The sequence below is a fragment of the Notothenia rossii genome (genome assembly GCF_949606895.1).
Source record: "Notothenia rossii genome assembly, chromosome: 10".
NCBI lineage: Eukaryota > Metazoa > Chordata > Actinopteri > Perciformes > Nototheniidae > Notothenia > Notothenia rossii.
In genome coordinates this window covers 60,730,814-60,752,043 of record NC_136908.1, presented here as the reverse complement: position 1 = coordinate 60,752,043, position 21,230 = coordinate 60,730,814, and the positions used below count along the sequence as shown (strand labels likewise).

General features: G+C 41.4%; 1 protein-coding gene across 1 annotated transcript in view; it reads left to right on the top strand.

Annotated features, from left to right (window-relative positions):
* Window positions 1–1,394: 1,394 nt before the first annotated feature.
* Window positions 1,395–21,230, top strand: part of LOC307022801 (uncharacterized protein) — a 30,676-nt gene continuing 10,840 nt past the window's right edge. The window contains exons 1-11 of the mRNA XM_079655693.1: window positions 1,395–1,637; window positions 4,967–4,996; window positions 7,285–7,390; window positions 8,990–9,122; window positions 9,886–9,994; window positions 11,306–11,419; window positions 16,766–16,843; window positions 17,154–17,267; window positions 19,007–19,135; window positions 19,223–19,321; window positions 20,551–20,826. Of these exons, the coding sequence (XP_079511819.1) occupies window positions 1,461–1,637; window positions 4,967–4,996; window positions 7,285–7,390; window positions 8,990–9,122; window positions 9,886–9,994; window positions 11,306–11,419; window positions 16,766–16,843; window positions 17,154–17,267; window positions 19,007–19,135; window positions 19,223–19,321; window positions 20,551–20,826 (1,365 nt within the window). The 5' untranslated portion in view covers window positions 1,395–1,460. The remainder of the gene's footprint in view (window positions 1,638–4,966; window positions 4,997–7,284; window positions 7,391–8,989; window positions 9,123–9,885; window positions 9,995–11,305; window positions 11,420–16,765; window positions 16,844–17,153; window positions 17,268–19,006; window positions 19,136–19,222; window positions 19,322–20,550; window positions 20,827–21,230) is intronic.

Below are 21,230 nucleotides of genomic sequence, written 5' to 3'. Positions count from 1 at the left end.
GATCACTTCACCACCTCTCTTGAGATCTAGGCGCTTGAGAGTGAGTCAGAGGCAGAACACAGGGACAGTGGAGAGAGGTCTGTTGCTGAGGTGAGTGATGAAAGGGAAATTACAGTTTAGAGTAAATAGTGATGTGGACTCTCATCCCAGAATGTTAAGGAAATCAGTGGGAGTATTGAACAGGAAACATTTCAGTCAAGGGGCTTCATATGACCCATATAGACAGAAGAGCAACATTTCTTTGAACATTTAAGTCGATAGGTGAACTCAACATCCGTATGGAGTCAGATCAGTCTCAATATTAATAAATGCTCACAGAAGGATTTACAAATGTATTTTGCGATTTATATATAAATGGCTCTCCACAACAATACCTCTCAATGCACTCACAAATATTTATTGTTGCATTTAAATGTAGAAAGAATTGGCATTTAAACTGCTTTTTATTAATTCAAAGACGGCTCTATAATATGTTTCCTTTCTTTACTACGGGATGAAATTACAAAATGTACCCATCATTTTCATCATGCTAGTATAGCCACATAAAAGTATCAAGCCACACACACACACACACACACACACACACACACACACACACACACACACACACACACACACACACACACACACACACACACACACACACACACACACACACACACACACACACACACACACACACACACACACACACACACACACACACACACACACTGCATCACCCTCCTCCAATTTCATCCCCTATGCTTTGCCAGGTGGGATTCTCTCCTTTTTTGCGTTGCTCAGCAGTGGAGCTTCTTCAGCCGGCGGTAATACAGCATGTTCTGCAGCCATCGCTGAACTTGCATCAGTGTTAGTTTGGTACAAAGTATTAGCTGTCAGGCACCCTCATGCTTAATGTATGTATGTATGTATGTATACGTGTAGAGCAACAGTAGTTTGCTTCTTAAGTGCCTGCACATTTCTCCGTGCATGCATTATTGAATAATTGATGAATCTTCAGAGTGAGGGGTTAGAGCTGGGTTTGCAGCCGTCCCAGAATCCCCTGCTGTCTTGTAAACACACTCTCGAGTGGAAAGCAAATTCTCTTTTCCATTATCGCTTATTTCACATCTTTGGAAAACACATAGCCTTTTTTCTCAGTGTTGCATAACAGACACACATCAGGTCATTTTATAAGCATGACCCAATAAGAAACCGACAGTCCTTCTATTAATAACCGGATAAACTAAACAAATATGTTTGAGTTTTTGTTATTTTTTAGATTAATACTTGTTCTCGTGTTGTTTTTGTGTTGAAATCTTTGGATAATTACCAGATAAATCAACATTTATTCAAACATTTTTTTTTTCTTATACATTTTTCTCCCTTTTTTCTGTTTCTCTCATTTTTTTTGTTGAAATCATATATTTTTTCTTTTACAATATCTCCAGAATCTGCTTTTTTCCAAGTACACATTCATGTTCATGGTGTGCACACATAAGAAGGAAGGGACTGTGCTTTCCAGATGTTATAACGTGTGTGTGATTTACACCCCCCTGTGCGCTGGTTCCTCTGTGTTACAGACAGAGGAGGCTCCAGGTTGTAGTTTAGTAAAGGTTCCTCAGGCGTGTGATTGGCTGCTGGCCTGTCTCCAGGTAACTCCCGCTCGGCTTCACCAATCAACAACCAGCTCAATGTTATTGATTCTTTCTGATAATCTGATAACAGCCTGGATGTCGTTTTTTCCTTCTGAGGAATGTGTTTTTGTTCTTGCACTCAGTTCAAATCATGCGTGATTGATGGCGCTTGATCTATTTTGAAGCTGCTTTTTTTGTTTGTTTTGTGATTGAAAAAGTTTCCACACATCATTTGAAACATTCCACTTTTTTCATCCCTTATATTTGTCATAAACCTGAGTCGTTGCAGCCTTTAAAACAATGATTATCAAAAGTCAAAGTCAACTTTATCGTCGCAGAGATAAAAATTCTGTTTCTCACTGTCCCCAAGAATAAGAATATATAAAATATATACATATGCTAATATATACATACACACCTGAACACCCACTTAAGTAAACATATATAGACACACATTAAGAGGCAAAAAATAAAAAACAGTCCAACAAAAAATGTATAAAAACATTTGAAAACACTGGAATACTTGAAACACACACACACACACACACACACACACACACACACACACACACACACACACACACACACACACACACACACACACACACACACACACACACACACACACACACACACACACACACACCCCCACACACACCCCCGCACACACGCACGCACGCACACACACACACACACACACACACACACACACACACACACACACACACACACACACACACACACACACACACACACACACACACACACACACACAGGTTGTATTTGAGTATTTGTGTGACCATATGGATCGGCAGATGGCTTCCTAGCGGCCGGCACAGTGGCTGAATGATAGGATCGGATCTTATCAGTTTTCATACAGACGAGTCTTATGCACATGTGAACACACAAACAAGCATTGATTCCATGTTGTCTCGATCAAACACACACACACGTGTACACGCACACTGATTCTTGACGCCTGCTTCTATCCCTTTAAGGACAAACTGTTCTGTGTCTCTAACACTAAGCACACAGCAACACACACTTACACACATTCCTGCCACCGTTAAATCACACGGGACTCCTATCAGCCACGCTAAATGTCTGTCATTACTTTCCTACACACACACACACACACACACACACACACACACACACACACACACACACACACACACACACACACACACACACACACACACACACACACACACACACACACACACACACACGCTCACACACGCTCACACACGCTCACACACACACACACACGCGCTCACAATAACTCGAGCAATGTGACGGTGAGTGTACCTTTGCCACTAGACATTAGTCATGGTAACACTAAAAATAGTTAGCGTTATATTACTCAGCAGGTTAAAGTATCTGTATTATTCTTATGTGTCTCAGAGGAATACAAGTAAACCTTCATTTAAAGAAATTCAGTTCAGCCCTAATACGTAAGGCAGGGGTGTCAACACTCTCACTAGAGGTATACTGCCTCATAAGTTAAGTTATAAGTTAGCAAAATCAATCAACATTTGATAATTGATGATGCTTTTAACAGCCTACATCTCAGCTCTCCAGATGGTTTCATGTATTGTGTTTGCAGCTCATCCCTTAAAGCAGAAGCCTCAGATTTCTGATAATAAGTGGAAACATGAAGGGTCTATTTCAAGCTTGTTTTTGGAAATAAGTTTAGGCTTTTTGTCTCAGCTAAGATTTGTTAGAAAATGTTCTCATCTTTATTGGACTGAATGTATGGGCTCATTGACACATGCCATATATGTGTAGATATATTTAAGAAGTACAGTATAAGACAAGCTTAGTTTCAGGTGTGGACCATATTCCATTATACTTTAACGGCCCGTCCACACAGCGGCGTGCGTTGAAAGCTATACCATTCACTTTGAAAGGGTTGAAGTCACTTTTCGCCGAACTGCATTGTGGGAAGGGAAGCGGAGCTTTGCTGGCGTGGCTCGCTGCAAAAGTTGAGCAATGTTCAACTTTTGAAGCCTCGGCAGAAGCGTCAGCCAATCGAATCATATGCCAATACAAGCTCTGGCCAATCAAACCGCTGCTTGTGTGTCAGGGGCGGGAGATTCATGTGATTGGTTGTTGGTCGAGTTTCAGACACGCCCGCCGGCAAGCTTCAACGCACGCTGCTGTGTGGACGGGCCGTAAGAGTTTGCTGAGGGCCTATTCAAAATGGGCAACGGGCCGCAGTTTGGACAACCCTGATGTAGTCGTAATAATAATAATAATTCATTTGATTTGTAAAGCATCTTTCCTTAATAAAAGCAACCCCAAAGTGCTACAAGGGGCATACAATACATACATAAAAACATGTGTGTAAGTGTTCTGCTCTCCACAAATACAAAAATTAATATTCAAAATATATTCCACGGTGTTTCGTGATGGAGAAAAACTAATGTTTGTTGTGCACAGCTAACGTTAAATCGACCGGACTTCTTTCCGCGGATTGATATGGCTGCACATAGTCCCTTGATCCTCCCTAGCAACGGTCTGTTATTAAGAATTAACAGACATCTTGAATGTCCAAATTGACCAATCAGAATCGAGTATTCGTAAGCTGTGTTTAATATATATATATATATATATATATATATATATATATATCCAGCCCTATATATATATATATAATAATATAGGGCTGGACTGAAATTCTTCAAATTGATTTCTTCTTAGCAGAAGAAAAGTACGATCATTTAAATATTGTGAATCAAGTTGGCACTGTATTTGGTATTTAACCTTGTTATTAGTGGGATAATGTGCAGTGTGTGTGTGTGTGTGTGTGTGTGTGTGTGTGTGTGTGTGTGTGTGTGTGTGTGTGTGTGTGTGTGTGTGTGTGTGTGTGTGTGTGTGTGTGTGTGTGTGTGTGTGTGTGTGTGTGTGTGTGTGTGTGTGTGTGTGTGTGTGTGTGTGTGTGTGTGTGTGTGTGTGTGTGTGTGTGTGTGTGGGGTCAAGTACATGTAGTCTGCATACCCCCCTCTACAAACGATATGATGGATCAGCCTAACGTTATGTCTCCTGTTGTTTCTTAAGAAGTAGAATGTCATGAAACTCATCTGTTGATGTCATTGTGCTGCTGAATGCCAATACACACAACACTTTGTTTTGCATGTGTGTGTGTCCGATGTTTTTTTTGTACACAGCCGTCATCCTGCAGTTCATGTTTGTGCAGCTTCCTTGTTTTGCACTGCAAGACATTATCGCCTCATCGTTGTTCAGCCAGGATTCTCTGTGCCCTCCCTCCGGTTTTTTTCTAACCTGTGTCTTATCCTGCGGGGTATGTGTGATGGTGTGTGTGTGTGTGTGTGTGTGTGTAGCCGGGCCAGGAGGAGACGGAGGAGAGTTTGGTACGCCGGCCTGACTTCATTCTCCTCTCTTTACCAATCGTAGCTTCCTTTTTTCTGTCACCATCCCCCCTCAGCCGGTCCACACCCGCCTCCTCACTGCAGGAGAACCAATCAAAACGCTTTGATGCAAACTCAATATGTGACCAACAACTGATCATTAAGGTCCTATAACTTCTCAACTGTCTCCCATCTAATCAAAATAAGGTGTAAGTTAATGGTGTCCAATCAACTTAGAGTTGTTTTTAATAACTGTGTCCTTCCTGTTAGCATTAGATATACATTATCAGTCATACATGGTTTTAGTAAATAGTGTCAAACGTACATCCATTACGTGCCATCTTTAAGAGTCTTGTTATCGGACCATACCTAGAGATATTGACTTTATTTGAAACTATAAAACAGAGAAAATAAATCCATAAAAAGCAGAAAACAGCAATTTCAGATTTTACTACTAAGTACTTAACAATTAATTGAATATCTAAATAGTGGATTTTTCCTCTATATTTGCTGCTTTTAATTGACCAAATTTAATAGAAGCTTTTGCAGCTATGTAAATAGGAAATAAAGACATTTCTTGTTAGCATTAGCGTTAACATTCCCACTTATTATTAAAGCCAAACGATGAATAACAACACAGCTAATAATCAGATGTTGGATCACAGGATTGAGTTGCTCGCCTCTGCTGCTGCTGCTGCTGCTGCTGCTGCTGCTGCTGCTGCTGTAGAGAGCATGAAATACAGCTGCACTGTCCTCCACCTCCCAGCTGCACACAGCCACCCTGACTGGGAACAATGGTGAAGCATCTGGCAAGATACAGATTAGAACTACACCTCTGGTTTTTACTGCTGCTCAAAATAGTCCAGGAGAAATCATTTCATGTCAAGGTCTGGGATATTTCATTATCTTAAAACTAGGGATGTCCCGATCACCTTTTTTTGCTCCCGATCCGATTCCGATCATTTGATTTTGACAATTTGCCGATAACGATTTTTCCCGATCCGATCTTTATGCAATGCATTCAAGTTGTCCCTTAAGGTTATTTTTTTATTTAAATTGGATATTCTATCCAACATGGATATAGCTTCTTTCTTTCACAGCAGCATTGGATCAGTTCAGTTGTGCAGCATTGGATCAAAACAAAATAAAGCACTCGTTAGCTTACTGCTACAATTACACACTGCGCCCACTCTGTTGCCAGATTTGAGAGAAATAAGCAGGTCTATGAAAACAAGCCCCAAAGAAGCAACACATCCATGATGTTCTGTAATTTGAAACCAAAACTAAGGCCTCAGGATGACTTTAAGACTTGAACATGGTCATTTTTGTTTTGTAACACTGAATACAACATTTAAAAAAAAGTATTTATAAAAAAATAAAAAATCCCGATCCCCGATTTTTTTCCTCCCGATTCCGATCTTTTGAAAATCACGTGATCGGGGATCGGAGCCGATCAGGTGATTTTCAAAATCGGATCGGGACATCTCTACTTAAAACCCAGATTTTATGTGGCCACTACTTGTGCAAAACGAGGGCTTATAAAGCATTCCCTGACATTTTATTCTTACACATTCTAGGGTGAAATAACATGTTTATCAGAGATCCTGTGCACAAGGTGTACTGTGACCGGGTGTCATGTGATCGTGCTTCAATATTGTGCTGCCATGCTGTATTATTGTGCTCGAATTCTATTGATTTACATTCAAATGATTCCCCTTTCCTCTCAGGTTTTTAATCCAAACCACACGAGTCAATATCGATTGGTTTTGTCTGGAGCAGAGTGAACTTCAGGTCAATTTGTTTAATGGTAGTTATTAGACGCAGAGTAGTGATACCAGATATCCAGGATTACATCCATGTAATAAGCAGCATCTGTGCTTTTACACAAAGACACTTTCCAACCTTTCCTAGAAGTTCATTTTCCTCCAGGACACGCTTCACGGCCCGAAATGAATAATCCGTACAGCTTCCCTCTGATCAATCTGCTTTCCACCCGCGCTTACATTACACTGCCGTGGAAAATCTCCAGCGCATGACACCTGCCGTGTGGCGTAACGACTCGTGGATCAGGTGGGAATGGCTTGTGTGTTTTATTTGTGATGTACCTGCTAAGCTTCTGGGATCCCCCGTCACTCTGTGGCTGCCTCACGCTGCTCACCTGTGATTACACCTCACTCTCAACCCCTGATTAAAAAAAAAAAGAATATGAAGAAGAAGCACCCGATGTTCTCTGGGTTTCTCACCTCCCCTTTTTAAACCCTTCTTTTCTCTCCCTCTCTCTCGACCCGTAGAGAACGATCACATTAGGTGCTGGCGACCGGCAAGTCATCCAGACTCCCATCGATGACGCACTTCCTGTCAGCGGCAGCACCGTGGCGCAGCTCTTCAGACAGCTCGGTATGGTTATGAGAAATTAGGAATTAATGCTACACTCTTTTAAATAGTGTTTAATTCAGATTAAGGTGTTAAATCTAACTTAAATGTATTTGCTAAATGTTGATTAGGATACATGCGGTAATTCAGCTGGAAGTTTCTACACATCAGATTTTGTAATGATCAAAGGGTCTATAACTGTTCAAATATTTCCTTTCATTTACTGGACTTTTGGTTCATTTCCCATCCTTTACTATAAAAAAAACCCACGACAAAAACTTTTAATTATTATTTGTTATTGTCTAATTAGATTTCTAGAGCTTGCCATATTAGTAATAAAAAATTAAAAGTAAACCACCGACAAAAACTCGTAATGTTCTACCTGCATAGCGACCTAGAAAACATTGGGAAATTGTCAATTAAAGATAATTTTATGCCACTGATAATAATGCAAATAAACCTTTTCAAAGCGCAATTCACTTAATAATAAAAAAAAACAACGAAATATCCTTGATGAATAAAACATAAATCAAATAAAAACACATAATAAATAATGTCACTGTTTTGCTTTGTAAACAGTGAGTCTTCCAATGGTAGGAACCCATTTACTGTTTACACTGGCATCATGTTGGGGACATTCTTAAATCCACAAATATTGTTTATAAGAATATTGTTTTTATTGAGGACAGTAAAAGTGATGGACGTAGGAAACCGTATTAATGTGATAATAAGAATGGTTTCATTTATCATGCGCTTCATCAGGTGCTTAAAGGCACTTAGCAGAGGTAAGAAAAACAAGATAAGTCCAATTAAAATCAATCAATAAAACAACATTTAGGGACGCAACATCAATCAGAGTTTAGAATGGAATCCTTTATTGTGTTATACAGGTGCGATGAGATGAGTAGAGCTAATCCTTTTCTTTTTAAGGTGCCATCAAAATATATCAAAAAACAAACGAGACGTACGTTTGTCTGAGAAGGAGAGTTTTGCTCAGTGTGTGAATGTATTTGTTTTGTCCTTCCCTCCCTTTAACCCCTCTCCTGTTCCCTCTCCTCTCTCCTGTTCCCTTTCCTCTCCCCTCTCCCCTCTCCTGTTCCCTCTCCTGTCCCCTCTCCTGTCCCCTCTCATGTCCCCTCTCCTGCCCCCTCTCCTGCCCCCTCTCCTGTTCCCTCTCCTGTTCCCTCTCCTGTCCCCTCTCATGTCCCCTCTCCTGTTCCCTCTCCTGTTCCCTCTCCTGTCCCCTCTCCTGTTCCCTCTCCTGTTCCCTCTCCTCTCTCCTGCCCCCTCTCCTGCCCCCTCTCCTGCCCCCTCTCCTGTTCCCTCTCCTGTTCCCTCTCCTCTCTCCTGTTCACTCTCTTGTCCCCTCTCCTGTCCCCTCTCCTCTCTCCTGTCCCCTCTCCTGTTCCCTCTCCTGTCCCCTCTCCTGTTCCTCTCTCCTGTTCCCTCTCCTGTCCCCTCTCCTGTCCCCTCTCCTGTCCCCTTTCCTCTCTCCTGCCCCCTCTCCTGTCCCCTCTCCTGCCCCCTCTCCTCTCTCCTGTTCCCTCTCCTCTCTCCTGTTCCCTCTCCTGTCCCCTCCCCCTCTCCTGTCCCCTCTCCTGTCCCCTCTCCTGTTCCCTTCAGGCATCGTGAACGTTTTGTATCTGTTCTGCGCCGCGCTGACGGAGCATAAGATCCTGTTTCTGTCCAGCAGCTACCAGAGGCTGACGGACGCCTGCAGGGGGCTGCTGGCCATCATGTTCCCCCTCAAATACAGGTACTTCACATTAGATTACATTCCTTTATTGTCACGTCACAGCGAAATTCCGATGGTGCAATCACACATACAGTAACAGACCGTATAAGTATCATTTTGACGATACAACCTAAAAACTTTTAATATATAAAGTGACTATAAATTGGACCGTACGCTTATAACACATTACCATACAAGAAGAATACGGTCAGGGCAGTAAGACAAGTCAAAGTGACTTTATTGTCAATCTTTCAGTTTGTGTGTACACAATCAACATACACACTTATACTAGGGATGGGAATGATTCATCGAAATGATTCAGGTATTCGAATATGAGTTATGAATATTTTTATTGTAACTTTTTTTTTTTTATCGGAGGGTGCCGAAATTGATTACATATTATCAAATGGATTAATCCAATAGTGCCATTAAAAATATATATTTTTTAAAAACATGTGTAATGTTGTACTCTAACGGAGAGTCCTACACAACAAACGGAAATGTATTTATTATTAAAACTTAACATTTAAAAAACAATTATATGATATGTACATTTCGGTTAACCGTTTTTTTGGGGATCGAATATAAAGTTGCTTTCAAATTCCCATCCCTAATTTATACATATGCACAATTTAAGACACAATAATAAATATAAATAAAAGCACAACAATCAATATATTTAAAATAACAGTCACTTCAGTATCTTTGGGAAATGTACATTACTGTCCATAGCAGCGTAAAAAGCGTCAGGTGCTGAATCCCTTCCTGTTTGCTTCCCTCTCAGCTTCACCTACGTTCCCATCCTGCCGGGGAAACTTCTAGAAGTCCTGAGCACCCCGACCCCCTTCATCATCGGGGTCAACTCCGTCTTTCGCTTGGAGACTCAAGAGCTGGTGAGTTCCTATCTCTACGACGTGATACACAAATGCTGCAATAATACTTTGAATGTGAATAAGACAAATGTGACTCTTGTGGAAAATGCATCCTGCAGAGACACCCACATGTTCACTCCTTAATGTACATGGTTATTATTATATCATATGTCATCCTTAGGGAGGGGTACCGAGCCCCGGTATTAAAGGGGCCCCGGGGCTGAATTATTAAAGACCGTGGTACCGTTAAGCTCCGACGTTATCAGTCTTTGTATCGGTACTGGAGACATTTAAAGATATGTCATATGTGTTATTGCTACACAAACATTATATTGCTAGTGGATTGTCAAAGGGGGAACCTCGTTGCGGGGAAATTATACAGATGGCTAGTCCGCCCCTGAAAATGTCTATGCAAACGTTATTATTAATAATAATACAAAAATAAACAAAAATAAATTTAAAAAAAATCAATTTTTTGTAATAATTTTTATTTTTTTTATTTTCCATTTTTATTTTTTAATCATCTCGTGACCCCCGCTTTGGGAACCCCTGGGTTAAAACACTGTTGTTTCTTTGGATGTGAAATATTGTGTATTTAATTTAAAGTACATTGTATTTAAAAAGAAATGTTCACTTTGCTCACAATGTGTTTAGTAAGTTAACCTTATTTTTTTCTCCAAAAGAACTGATAAAAGTACCGTTAAAAGACTGGGTCGATAAGCGGTATCGATGAAAGTAGCAGTACCGTTAAAACCTTAACGATACCCATCCCTCGTCGTCACACAGCTTAAAGTCCTACATTAGGGATATTTCATTTATAATAAAAAACATCCAGTTAAAGGTTATAATGAACATATTTCCTACATTTCTTACATTGGGGTCACATCGATTTTCAGTCATTAATCATCACAGCAGGCACTGTCTGCCCTTTCAGCTGCGACGCATCAAATGTGATTTAAATAAAGCACTCATGGTTTCGAAAGCTGAATGAATAGTTTGATATTTTAGCCTCCAACAAAAGGACGGGAATAGCTTTTTATAATCAGACGGAGAGGACACGATAATCTACCCTACGGATGCATCTGAGTGTTAATTACGTTGAAGATAACGTTTCATGTAAACTCTCGCTGAACCGTTAAGCAACGCTTCGTCCGTCTTTTAATAAGATGCTCATCTGGCCTTTTTACTACCAATTCTGACACAACGCTCCGTTACAGACCGGGCCAAGATCAATGATACGTGTGTGTGTGTGTGTGTTGTCAGTAATCATGCTGCCGTACTCATCTCAACGGTGTTCCTTTGGGCAGAGATGAAAAGTGTGTGTGTTTTCAGTTGGACGTGATCATCGCTGACCTGGATGGCGGCACGGTGACGATCCCAGAGTGTGTCCACATCTCGCTGCTGCCGGAGCCCATCCTCCAGCAGACCCAGACCGTGCTCTCCATGGTAAGAGCTCTGAACACACACACACACACACACTGCTACGGAGTACTGGGAAGTCCCATTGACATCCAGTGGGTTGCTTAGAATACAGCAATAACCCCCCCAGTAGTGCTGTTCTTTTCATGCCTTTTTTCCCACTGTTTTTGGTCTAGCTGAATTTTACATTAGTGGATTTAATTGATGTGTAAGTTCAACGCTTAAAACACAAGTTAAAGGTAGGGTAGGTAAGAATGGAGAAAGCAGCTGGAGTGCGTTAGAATTTGAAAGTACGCAGCCGAAAAAAATCTGCCCCTTCCTTCAGACTTCCTCACAGAGCCCCTCCTCAAACACACAGGAACGCGCACATGACCAATGAGGGCACGAGATAAGTTTGTGCACAGATGGAAAGCTGACAGGCAGGTAGGCCATCCAGTTACTTTAGCCGGGCCGGCTCAGATGATTGGTCGGCTTCCACAGATGACATTTTTTTATGGATTTATTGTCAAAGCACTTAAAGTATTCATTGCTATCGGGATGTTAAGAGAATTCCATGGAATATAACAACAAGTGTTTCAACTGCCGCTGCCGGACAATAGGGATATACATAATTGCAAAGGTTGCTTATCAATCTAAACTACATTACCCATAATGACCGCGTCCAAAACATCTTCTTATATGCTTGCAACTTTCTTAAAAATCAAACAATGTGAAATCTCTCATTCACAGTATTCAGACTGCTATGGTGAAGTCCATCTGGCAGCACTTCCAGCCTTGAGTCATCTGGGAACTCCAAACCAGCTAGACCTGTTCTTATCACACCGTAGTTTAAGTGCAATAAGGAAGCGCTCCTTGTTTTTACGACACGTTAAATCATTTTACTTCACGTATGATGACAGTTTCAGTCTTGTGTTATTTTAGGTGCCACGAGGCTGTCATTAAAATCCTATTTCCCTCACACACAGTAAGATAAGATAAGATATGCTTTATTTATCCCAACTGGGGAAATGTTTTCGTTACAGCAGCATCGAAATAAAAAAAATAGAAACATCTCAAAATAGAAATAAAACGGAACTAAAAAGTAGAAAATATACAAGTTGATTAAACTGAAACTATTGAAGGGCCAATTTACAGCTAACACAATCTAAAAGTATTGACATTAAGTGTGCAAGAAATGGCATATTAAATTAAATATAAATGTAAAATTAGGAGTTATAAGTCCAGTTAACAAAAGATGAACTCTGGAGATGTTTGCTCTGCCAGCCGGAGGTGATTCGTTACAGTTATAGTAAACCTGTCCTATCAGGTCCTTTCCTGCATTGCATCATTGTGTTCATATCAGACAAAGCCAGTCATATCACTTTAATGCACTTTATTGCAGCTTCCAGGACTCCAGTGCCGGCCCATTCTGAGAAATGCTTTTTTTATCAGAATGTAAACAAAGGATTTCACAGCTTCATTATTCTCTAATTGATATTTGCAGAATGCATGCATTTCTTTCCTGCCTCCCCCTTTGTTGCTTCAGTTTGTAACACATGGCGGGTGTTACTGTCGATCTGTGGCGCTGCTGCAGGAAGCTGCTCTCGGTTTATGATCGTTTTACTGGATACGCTGCCGATTGTTATGTTTGCAGTCCAATTAAAAAACATATAACAGGATAGTACGAGGAATTTCCTCCGCGAGTGTCTGGAGCACTTTATAATGTTTGATGACTGATATCATCATCATAACAAAACACGGGAGGCGTGTGGTGCAGTGGGTTGAGCGATGGTGTTCGGATCAGGGAGGACACAGGTTCAAACCCCACTGCAGTCAGCATGTCGTTGTGTCCCTGAGACACTTCAGCCCAAATTGCTCCTGTGGGGATTGTCCACAGTGTTGAGTATGTAAGTTGCTTTGGATAAAAGTGTGTAACAGGTGACATGTCATGTAATGTAATCATTTCATCCAAGCTGCCTTTTCAAATACTGTATTTATTTTAATTATTTGAAATTTAAACCGCAGCCTTTCATGTTTTTTATAATCTTTTAAGCCATTTCTTTTCAAATGTTCTCCCTGATTTGAGCTTATTATGATATTATAACTACAGTACAATAAATTTCCTCAAAGTCTCGAACACTTTATATTTTTTGAGGAAATGTCTCTGATACACTTTAACTAATTTAATTATAAAGCCGCCTGTTGAATTTAAAAAAAATCTTTTAAAGCAAATTTTCTTCAAATGTTCTCCTGATTCAAACTTATTATAACTATTACATTAGCATCGCTATCCATTACATTACATGTTACTTATTAGACGCTTTTAATACTGTGGACAATCCCCACAGGAGCAATTTGGGGTGAAGTGTCTCAGGGACACAACGACATGCTGACTGCAGTGGGGTTTGAACCTGTGACCCCCTGATCCCAACACCTACGCACAACCCACTGCTCCACACCCCGCCGCCATCCACTGCCAGCTCACATGCTGCACACACTAGTAAAGATAACTCGTCAGTTTATTGAGTTATACAGCGCTTATAAAAAGTATTCACTCCCTCTATTGTTTTTTATTCACTGTAATGTGTGAGGATGTGAATTCAATTTTATAGCTCTGATTACCAGAAAACCAGACATAAAGTCCACCGCCACGCTAGCAGCCTTGGGAGGATGTACTTCAGGGAAATGCTAACATTATAGCATGCTAACATACAGACAGTAGTTGTTGATGTTGTTCTGGAACAAAGTGATGGACACACGTGGTCAAAAATACTATGAAATAATAAAAAACTCCACAAATCAGTAAAAAAAAAACCCCGCAGAAACTCAATCTTTTAAACGAACATGACATCAGGACAAACATCGCAGACAGCAGTGGATTGTCTCGATTGCAGTTGTGGGAAAATCCTTCTCACGTGTGTTCGAGTCACTCCTTCCTGGATAGCCTTTGTTTGCTCCGGTCGTGATCGTCACGTTTAAAACACGATGATTCATTTTTATGTGATTACTCTGTTTCTGGTAAACCGTTGGCCCAAAGCGAGGGATGGTTTTCCCTCTGCTGGTTGCTCAGGGTTGGAGTTCATCACTGAGGGTGGGATGTGTTTATTTAGGGAGAGGCAGAAGCTGGCATCACGGCCATGTTTGTGTTTGGATGCTGCGAGGAGCCTGAAGTTTGGGAATCAGACGGGCTCTTCCCACGGACTATCGTCATATTTGAAATATCTGCGGTAAAACGAATGCAATGTCCTTTTCTTTGTTTCTTTACTAAAAGCTAAAATTACCGTCTTTCAAAAACATTGAGTACAAAAAGCTACAATGAGTTCGACAGTTGCATAAAAGGCTATTTTTACATAAATACATGTTGCAAATGATGGTAAGAGTTTACACGTATGTTCTGTGGAACACATCTCAACAAAATCCAGTGAAATATTAGATTTTTGATTTATTTCTAATGTTTTCACAAAAAATCCATGACATGAACCTGGAATTATTGATGAGTTTGGATGTAATGACCCATAATGCATCATTCTGCGTCTCACTTTGTTGGATCAACACACACACACACACACACACACACACACACACACACACACACACACACACACACACACACACACACACACACACACACACACACACACACACACACACACACACACACACACTGCCACCTTCACCCTATAAATATACGAGCGTCATGACTAGAGATGGCTATCGCTAAGATTTGAACAGTTCTACTATTCTTACTGATATTGCTTATCGATCTTAAACGCTATTTTTATCTGATCTTTTTAATATGTTTTAATGGTAAATCTAAACAAATTGGAAACAGTATCAGTCAGGGCTAATCAATACCATAGCGAGGCCAAAAATGTGGCTGTTTAATACCGAGTTTTGGTACCCATTCCTACTCACTGCGTCAATATGGGGTCACATTGCCATGGTAACACACACATTCAGACGGCCATCTGAATGGCAGAGGAGCTCACACTGTCACACACACACACACACACACACACACACACACACACACACACACACACACACACACACACACACACACACACACACACACACACACACACACACACACACACACTTTTTAAGATCGAGCTTCAGAAACGTACGACCCAACATTGTGATGGGCTTAACGATATCCTGTTAATAGATTTTTTTCTCTTTAGATTCCTCCTGTGTCATTTGTTTCTTGTGGGGGGGATAAAGCCAATAGAGAGTGTGTGAAGGTGCCTTTCTTTTGGTCCAGGTTGTCATTGCTATGACCCTTAAAGAGTATCCAAAGGGATCTCTAAATCTAGTTTAAGACGTACTGTCACATTAAAACGAGATGTGTTCACAACCCCTACAGCACGCTTTTACTGTGTGTATCCATAGTAACTGGGGCTTCTGCTGAACGCCTAAAAAGCCAATACTGAGCTTATTCAAATGATTTCATTGTAATCATTCCACATTTTTTTGTGTTATAGACTTCTTCTATCACTGGTATGCCTATTATGCTTTATCACTTATAACCTGGACACTGTTGTTTTGTAGTTACGTGACAAAAAGAGACGTTCACTTGGTTATGATTTCACAGATTTGTAAAATGTAAGCCTTAATTTAGTAGTTTTCTACCTGTTGTGATTGTGGTGGAGTTAACTGGTTTGAGGAGCAAACAAACCCCTAAATAACCCTGGTAATAGCCTCACATGTCAGACTGATTTCTCTTTACTGAAACGATACAGATTGATAACTGTCAAACTGTTCAGGGGGTTTTGTGGAGCGGCCTGTCTTCAATTGAATTACCTGAAACATCGAGGTCTGGTTTGGGGGAAGGTAGTTTGATCGATGATGCTGCAGATTCTCGGGCAGCAACCGAGAGTCAGGGCTTAGCCTCCTTACACTTTAAGTGAATTCATTTGTATGTAACGTCCTCAGACCAAAGGCTGTTTCCAAGGTATCATTACGTGATGGTGTTCTGGATATATCCACAGTGGGTCAGTCTGGACTGTGACTTTTTAAGAAGACAAGACAATAACCCCAATCTGTCCATAAGAACAACTATTTCAGTTTATTAAAAATAAAATGAAGGCACAGATAAACTACATTGACTAATAGAAGGTCATCGCTTTATGATTGTCAGAGTTGGGTACATTTTTAGTGTCTGAAAATGAAGTTTATTGTTTGGTATAGAAAGAGTTTTCTTTAAGTACATGTATGGAGAAGTTAAAAAGCGATGGTTGTGATGCTTGCTCCAAAAACGTGGCAAATAAATGTTTCTTTTTTCACTACATTTCTCTCATTTACCCACAATCCAGCAGGATCAAGCTTCAGCAGAACGTCTGTAAGAGGCAGTGAGATGGTTATTGATTGAGGCTTTTTGTTTTTTTATTGTAGGTTTTGGATCCAGAGCTGGAAATCGCTGATCAGGCCTTTCCCCCCCTCTCCACGCAACCCTCCGCCCTCAAGATCCAGGTAGGAAAACCAATCTGGTGTGTGTGTGTGTGTGTGTGTGTGTGTGTGTGTGTGTGTGTGTGTGTGTGTGTGTGTGTGTGTGTGTGTGTGTGTGTGTGTGTGTGTGTGTGTGTGTGTGTGTGTGTGTGTGTGTGTGTGTGTGTGTGTGTGTGTGTGTGTGTGTGTGTGTGTGTGTGTGTGTGTGTGTGTGTGTGTGTGTGTGTGTGTGTGTGTGTGTGTGTGTGTGTGTGTGTGTGTGTGTGTGTGTGTGTGTGTGTGTGTGTGTGTGTGTGTGTGTGTGTGTGTGTGTTAATTTGACTGTGTGTTTCAGGATAAGGAGATCCGAGGGGTTTTCCTGTGGCTGTTCGCGCGGCTCTTCCAGGGCTACCGCTGGTGTTTACACATCATCCGCATCCACCCAGAGCCCGTGATCCGCTTCCATAAGGTCCGTAAAGAAAACTGCGTGTTGTAACAACTCCCAGTAATAATCTGTGTCTTCTTCAAAAGAGACGTTTTTTTATCCAAACAAAGTCTGGAGAATGATGTCTTGGTCCGAAGTGTTCATACTCTGATTGGTTAGGCACGTACAAAACTTAGTCTACGGCCCTTTATTGATTATTTCTCTGTCATCTTTACCAAAACAAGTTCCAGTCTCTCTCTTTTTGTTGTTTTTTTAGATGTACATTTTCTTAACTTCACCTTCAGATTTCCATTTTCTTTATATTTCATGTCAGCCACGATAAAAAAACATCACCAATGCACTCCTTTGCTTGACAATAAGGGAAGGACATGAGACAATATTTGGACCCGATTCATTTAAGATAAGAGTAAGAAGTTCTGAGGTACATATCCTCAGAGCAGTGTTTCTAAAACTTTTTCTGTCAGCCCCCCCCCTTTGGAGAAAAAGAAAAGTTGGGACCCCCCAACACAAGTCAGGCTCAGTGGCGGTGCCAGAGATTTATTTTGGGGGTGCTGTGGGGTAGCTTGACGTTTCATAGAGGGTGCTCAAACATTTAGTGTTTCCCATTAATGTACCGGTTTATACAGTGTACCCGCGACTGTTACAATGAAGGCTCGATAATCAGCTCACGGCATATAGGTGTAAGCAGGGGTAAAGTGCTATTTTTATAGGTGGTGTGTGGACCTCACATAGGGGGGTCCGGGTGCAAGCTCCCCCGGGAAGATTTATTTTTAAATATTGAAGTTAAAAGCATCAATCTGGTGCACTTTGAGAGCAACATGAAGAGATCTATGGATACATCTCTCAACACCCAGATGAAACACAACTGTAAACAGATTTACTTTTTCTTTATGGATATTTTACAAATCACCCTTTTAAACTTTATTCTTTTTTTACTGTCATATAGTATTTCATACCTGTTTTTCATTTATTCTCTTATTTTTTTATAACTATATGATCATATAAACGTGTGCCTCGGAAATAATTGTTTACATAAATGGTGACCAAAACGTTTGAGACCCACTGAGATAACACTGAGAGTCCTTTAGCTCACTGAGTCTCTCAGTCTGACAGGAGAGGACTCTCCTCCACGTTGTTGTTGAAAAAACTCCTTATATCCGTTAGCGTAGCTCGCTAGCACCAGAAGCTAACAACAACGATCTCCGGTACTCGCTCGCGCACACAAAATGGCTCATTCCACACACACACAGAGCCGAGCTTTAATGAAACACTGAGACCCAGACGTAATGGTACTGCATCATATTATTTTCGAATCAATAATATTTCAAATTATGATTTTCTTTCAAAGCGCCCCCCACTTTGAGAACCACTGCCTCAGAGTAATGTAAATACATTAAGCGTTGTATTACATTAGGTATGAAAGGCAAGGCAAGTTTATTTATATTACACCTTTCAACACATGGCGATTCAAAGTGCTTTACAAAAGAGTCATTAAACAGCAAAGATAATAAAATAAACATTAAAAAAACACACATGGATAAAAGTTACAGTGCCGTGTAGGATGTGAATATATCAATTAAAAGCAGCGGCTAAAAGAAAAGTCTTCAGCCTGGATATAAAAGTAGTGAGTCACATCGGACCTGCAGGTTACTGGGAGTTTGTTCCAGATATTTGGAGCACAGAAGGGTCTGAAAGGGGTTTGGAGACAGGTCAGTGCCCGAGCTGAAAGAAGCTTCATCACATCAGTGTTACTGTTCCCTCAGGCTGCCTTCCTGGGTCAGAGGTCGCTGACGGAGGACGACTTCCTGATGAAGGTGTTGGACGGCATGGCGTTCGCCGGCTTCGTGTCGGAGAGAGGTCCTCCTTACCGAGCCACGGACCTGTTCGACGACGTGAGTCTGTCCGCACAGCTGGAGCTCTTTCATTAAACACACGTGGCTCGGATATTAAAAGGTTGAAATGTTGCTTTGTTTCCACAGCTGGTAGCCAATCATGTTGAGCGGATACGACAGGAGGAGACGTGTCCGCAGAAAGTCCTGAACCACGTCAGGGAGCTGGCCGAGCTGCTCTTCAAAAATGTATGATAAAAAAAACACAAAACAAAGCGAGCATTTCTCAAGGAATACTTATTATATTGTTATTGAGGATTTCCTCAAGAGACTTTTGTTTTTCGCCATTTATCCTTTAATAATAACGATAATCTTTATTGGGAAAGGTAAATCCACACTACAAAGACTTGAGATATAAAGTTATATATATAAATAGAAAGAATAACAGATATTTGCTATATAAAAAATATGTATAACGTATACAAAAAGGTACAAATTGAAAAAAGGGGTGATTTTCTCCCCTCATCTCTCATAAGTAATAACATGGTTTTTGTCTAACACGCTATGTTCAGTCATCGTTCTTATGTTGAACGTGAATACATTTACTTTGTAATTACGGAACGTATTTCTTCTTTCATAGCAAGTTTCCTTCATACTTTCGTGCTGTGAAATAGATCTTAAATTCTATTCAAAGTGGTTTTAAAAAGTCTTAACCCTCCTGTTGTGTTCGGGTCAAATCTGACCGATTTACTAATTTCATCAATCATAACTTTTTTGTTTTACATTCGATTCATGATATCCTTCACAGTAGACATTTGAACATATAACATTGCTGATCACCACTTGATGATTTAGTCAACTTTGTAACACCCACGGTGTTCCTGGTCCGGTTCCCTGGCAGAGGAGCTCACACTGTCACACACACACACACACACACACACACACACACACACACACACACACACACACACACACACACACACACACACACACACACACACACACACACACACACACACACACACACACACACACACACACACACACACACACACAGAACAATTTGACAAATTTCCCGCTCTTATGTGCCCCTCCCCCCACATGGATCACACCTGGCACACGCAATACATGTTCAGTGTCTGTTCTTTGTATATCTACTGCAGTTGTTCATGTATACCAGTAGTCTGATACAGTATTTAAAGGTGTTAAATGAAATGTGGTGATGATTAATGGTTTTTATGTTAATGTAATAGCAGTTAAAACAGGACCGGTCAAATTTGACCGCGAACACCAAAGTAAGGGGTAAGGGGGGGGGGGGGGGGAACGAAGACAATAGGAGGGTTACATTTGAGTCGGTGAAACCTGTAGGAACCCTGGACACCTTCTTGTCTCATTCAGCTCAGATTTCTTTATGTTTTCCTGACACTCACCACTTCTCCCCTTATTTACTCCTTCTCTCTCCCTCCCTCTCTCTCCAGGAGAATCCTTACCCCGCTGTAGCGATGCACAAAATCCAGCGTCCGTCAGAGAGCAGCCAGATCAGCTCTCTGAGTCAAACTCCGTTCCCTTCGCTGGACGATGTGACCGTGCAGCTCTTCATCGACCACGCCGCCTCCAAACTGAACAGCGCTCCCCCTGTGGTCAAAGCTGAGCTCAAAGCCATGGTGCCGTCCGGACCCCCACTGGTGAGTGATGAGATAATTAATCATACGGTCACACTTCAGGACTTGTTGAAATGGGAAGGTGAAAGAGACGTGCGTTCATAACGTATCTATGATATCTCTCCCCCCCCCCCCCCTCTCTCTCTCTCCCTCTCTCTCTCTCTCTCTCTCTCCCTCTCTCTCTCTCCCTCTCTCTCTCTCTCCCCCTCTCTCCCTCTCTCTCTCTCCCCCTCTCTCCCTCTCTCTCTCTCCCCCCCTCTCCCTCTCTCTCTCCCTCTCTCCCCCCCTCTCTCCCTCTCTCTCCCCCCCTCCCCCCTCTCTCTCTCCCTCCCTCTCTCCCCCCCTCCCTCCCTCCCTCTCTCTCTCTCTCTCTCTTCCCTCTCTCTCTCTCTCCCTCTCTCTCTATCTCTCTCTCCTCTCTCTCTTTCTCACTCTCTCCCTCTCTTCTCTCTCTCTCTCTCCCTCTCTCTCTCTCACTCACTCCCCCCTCTCTCCCA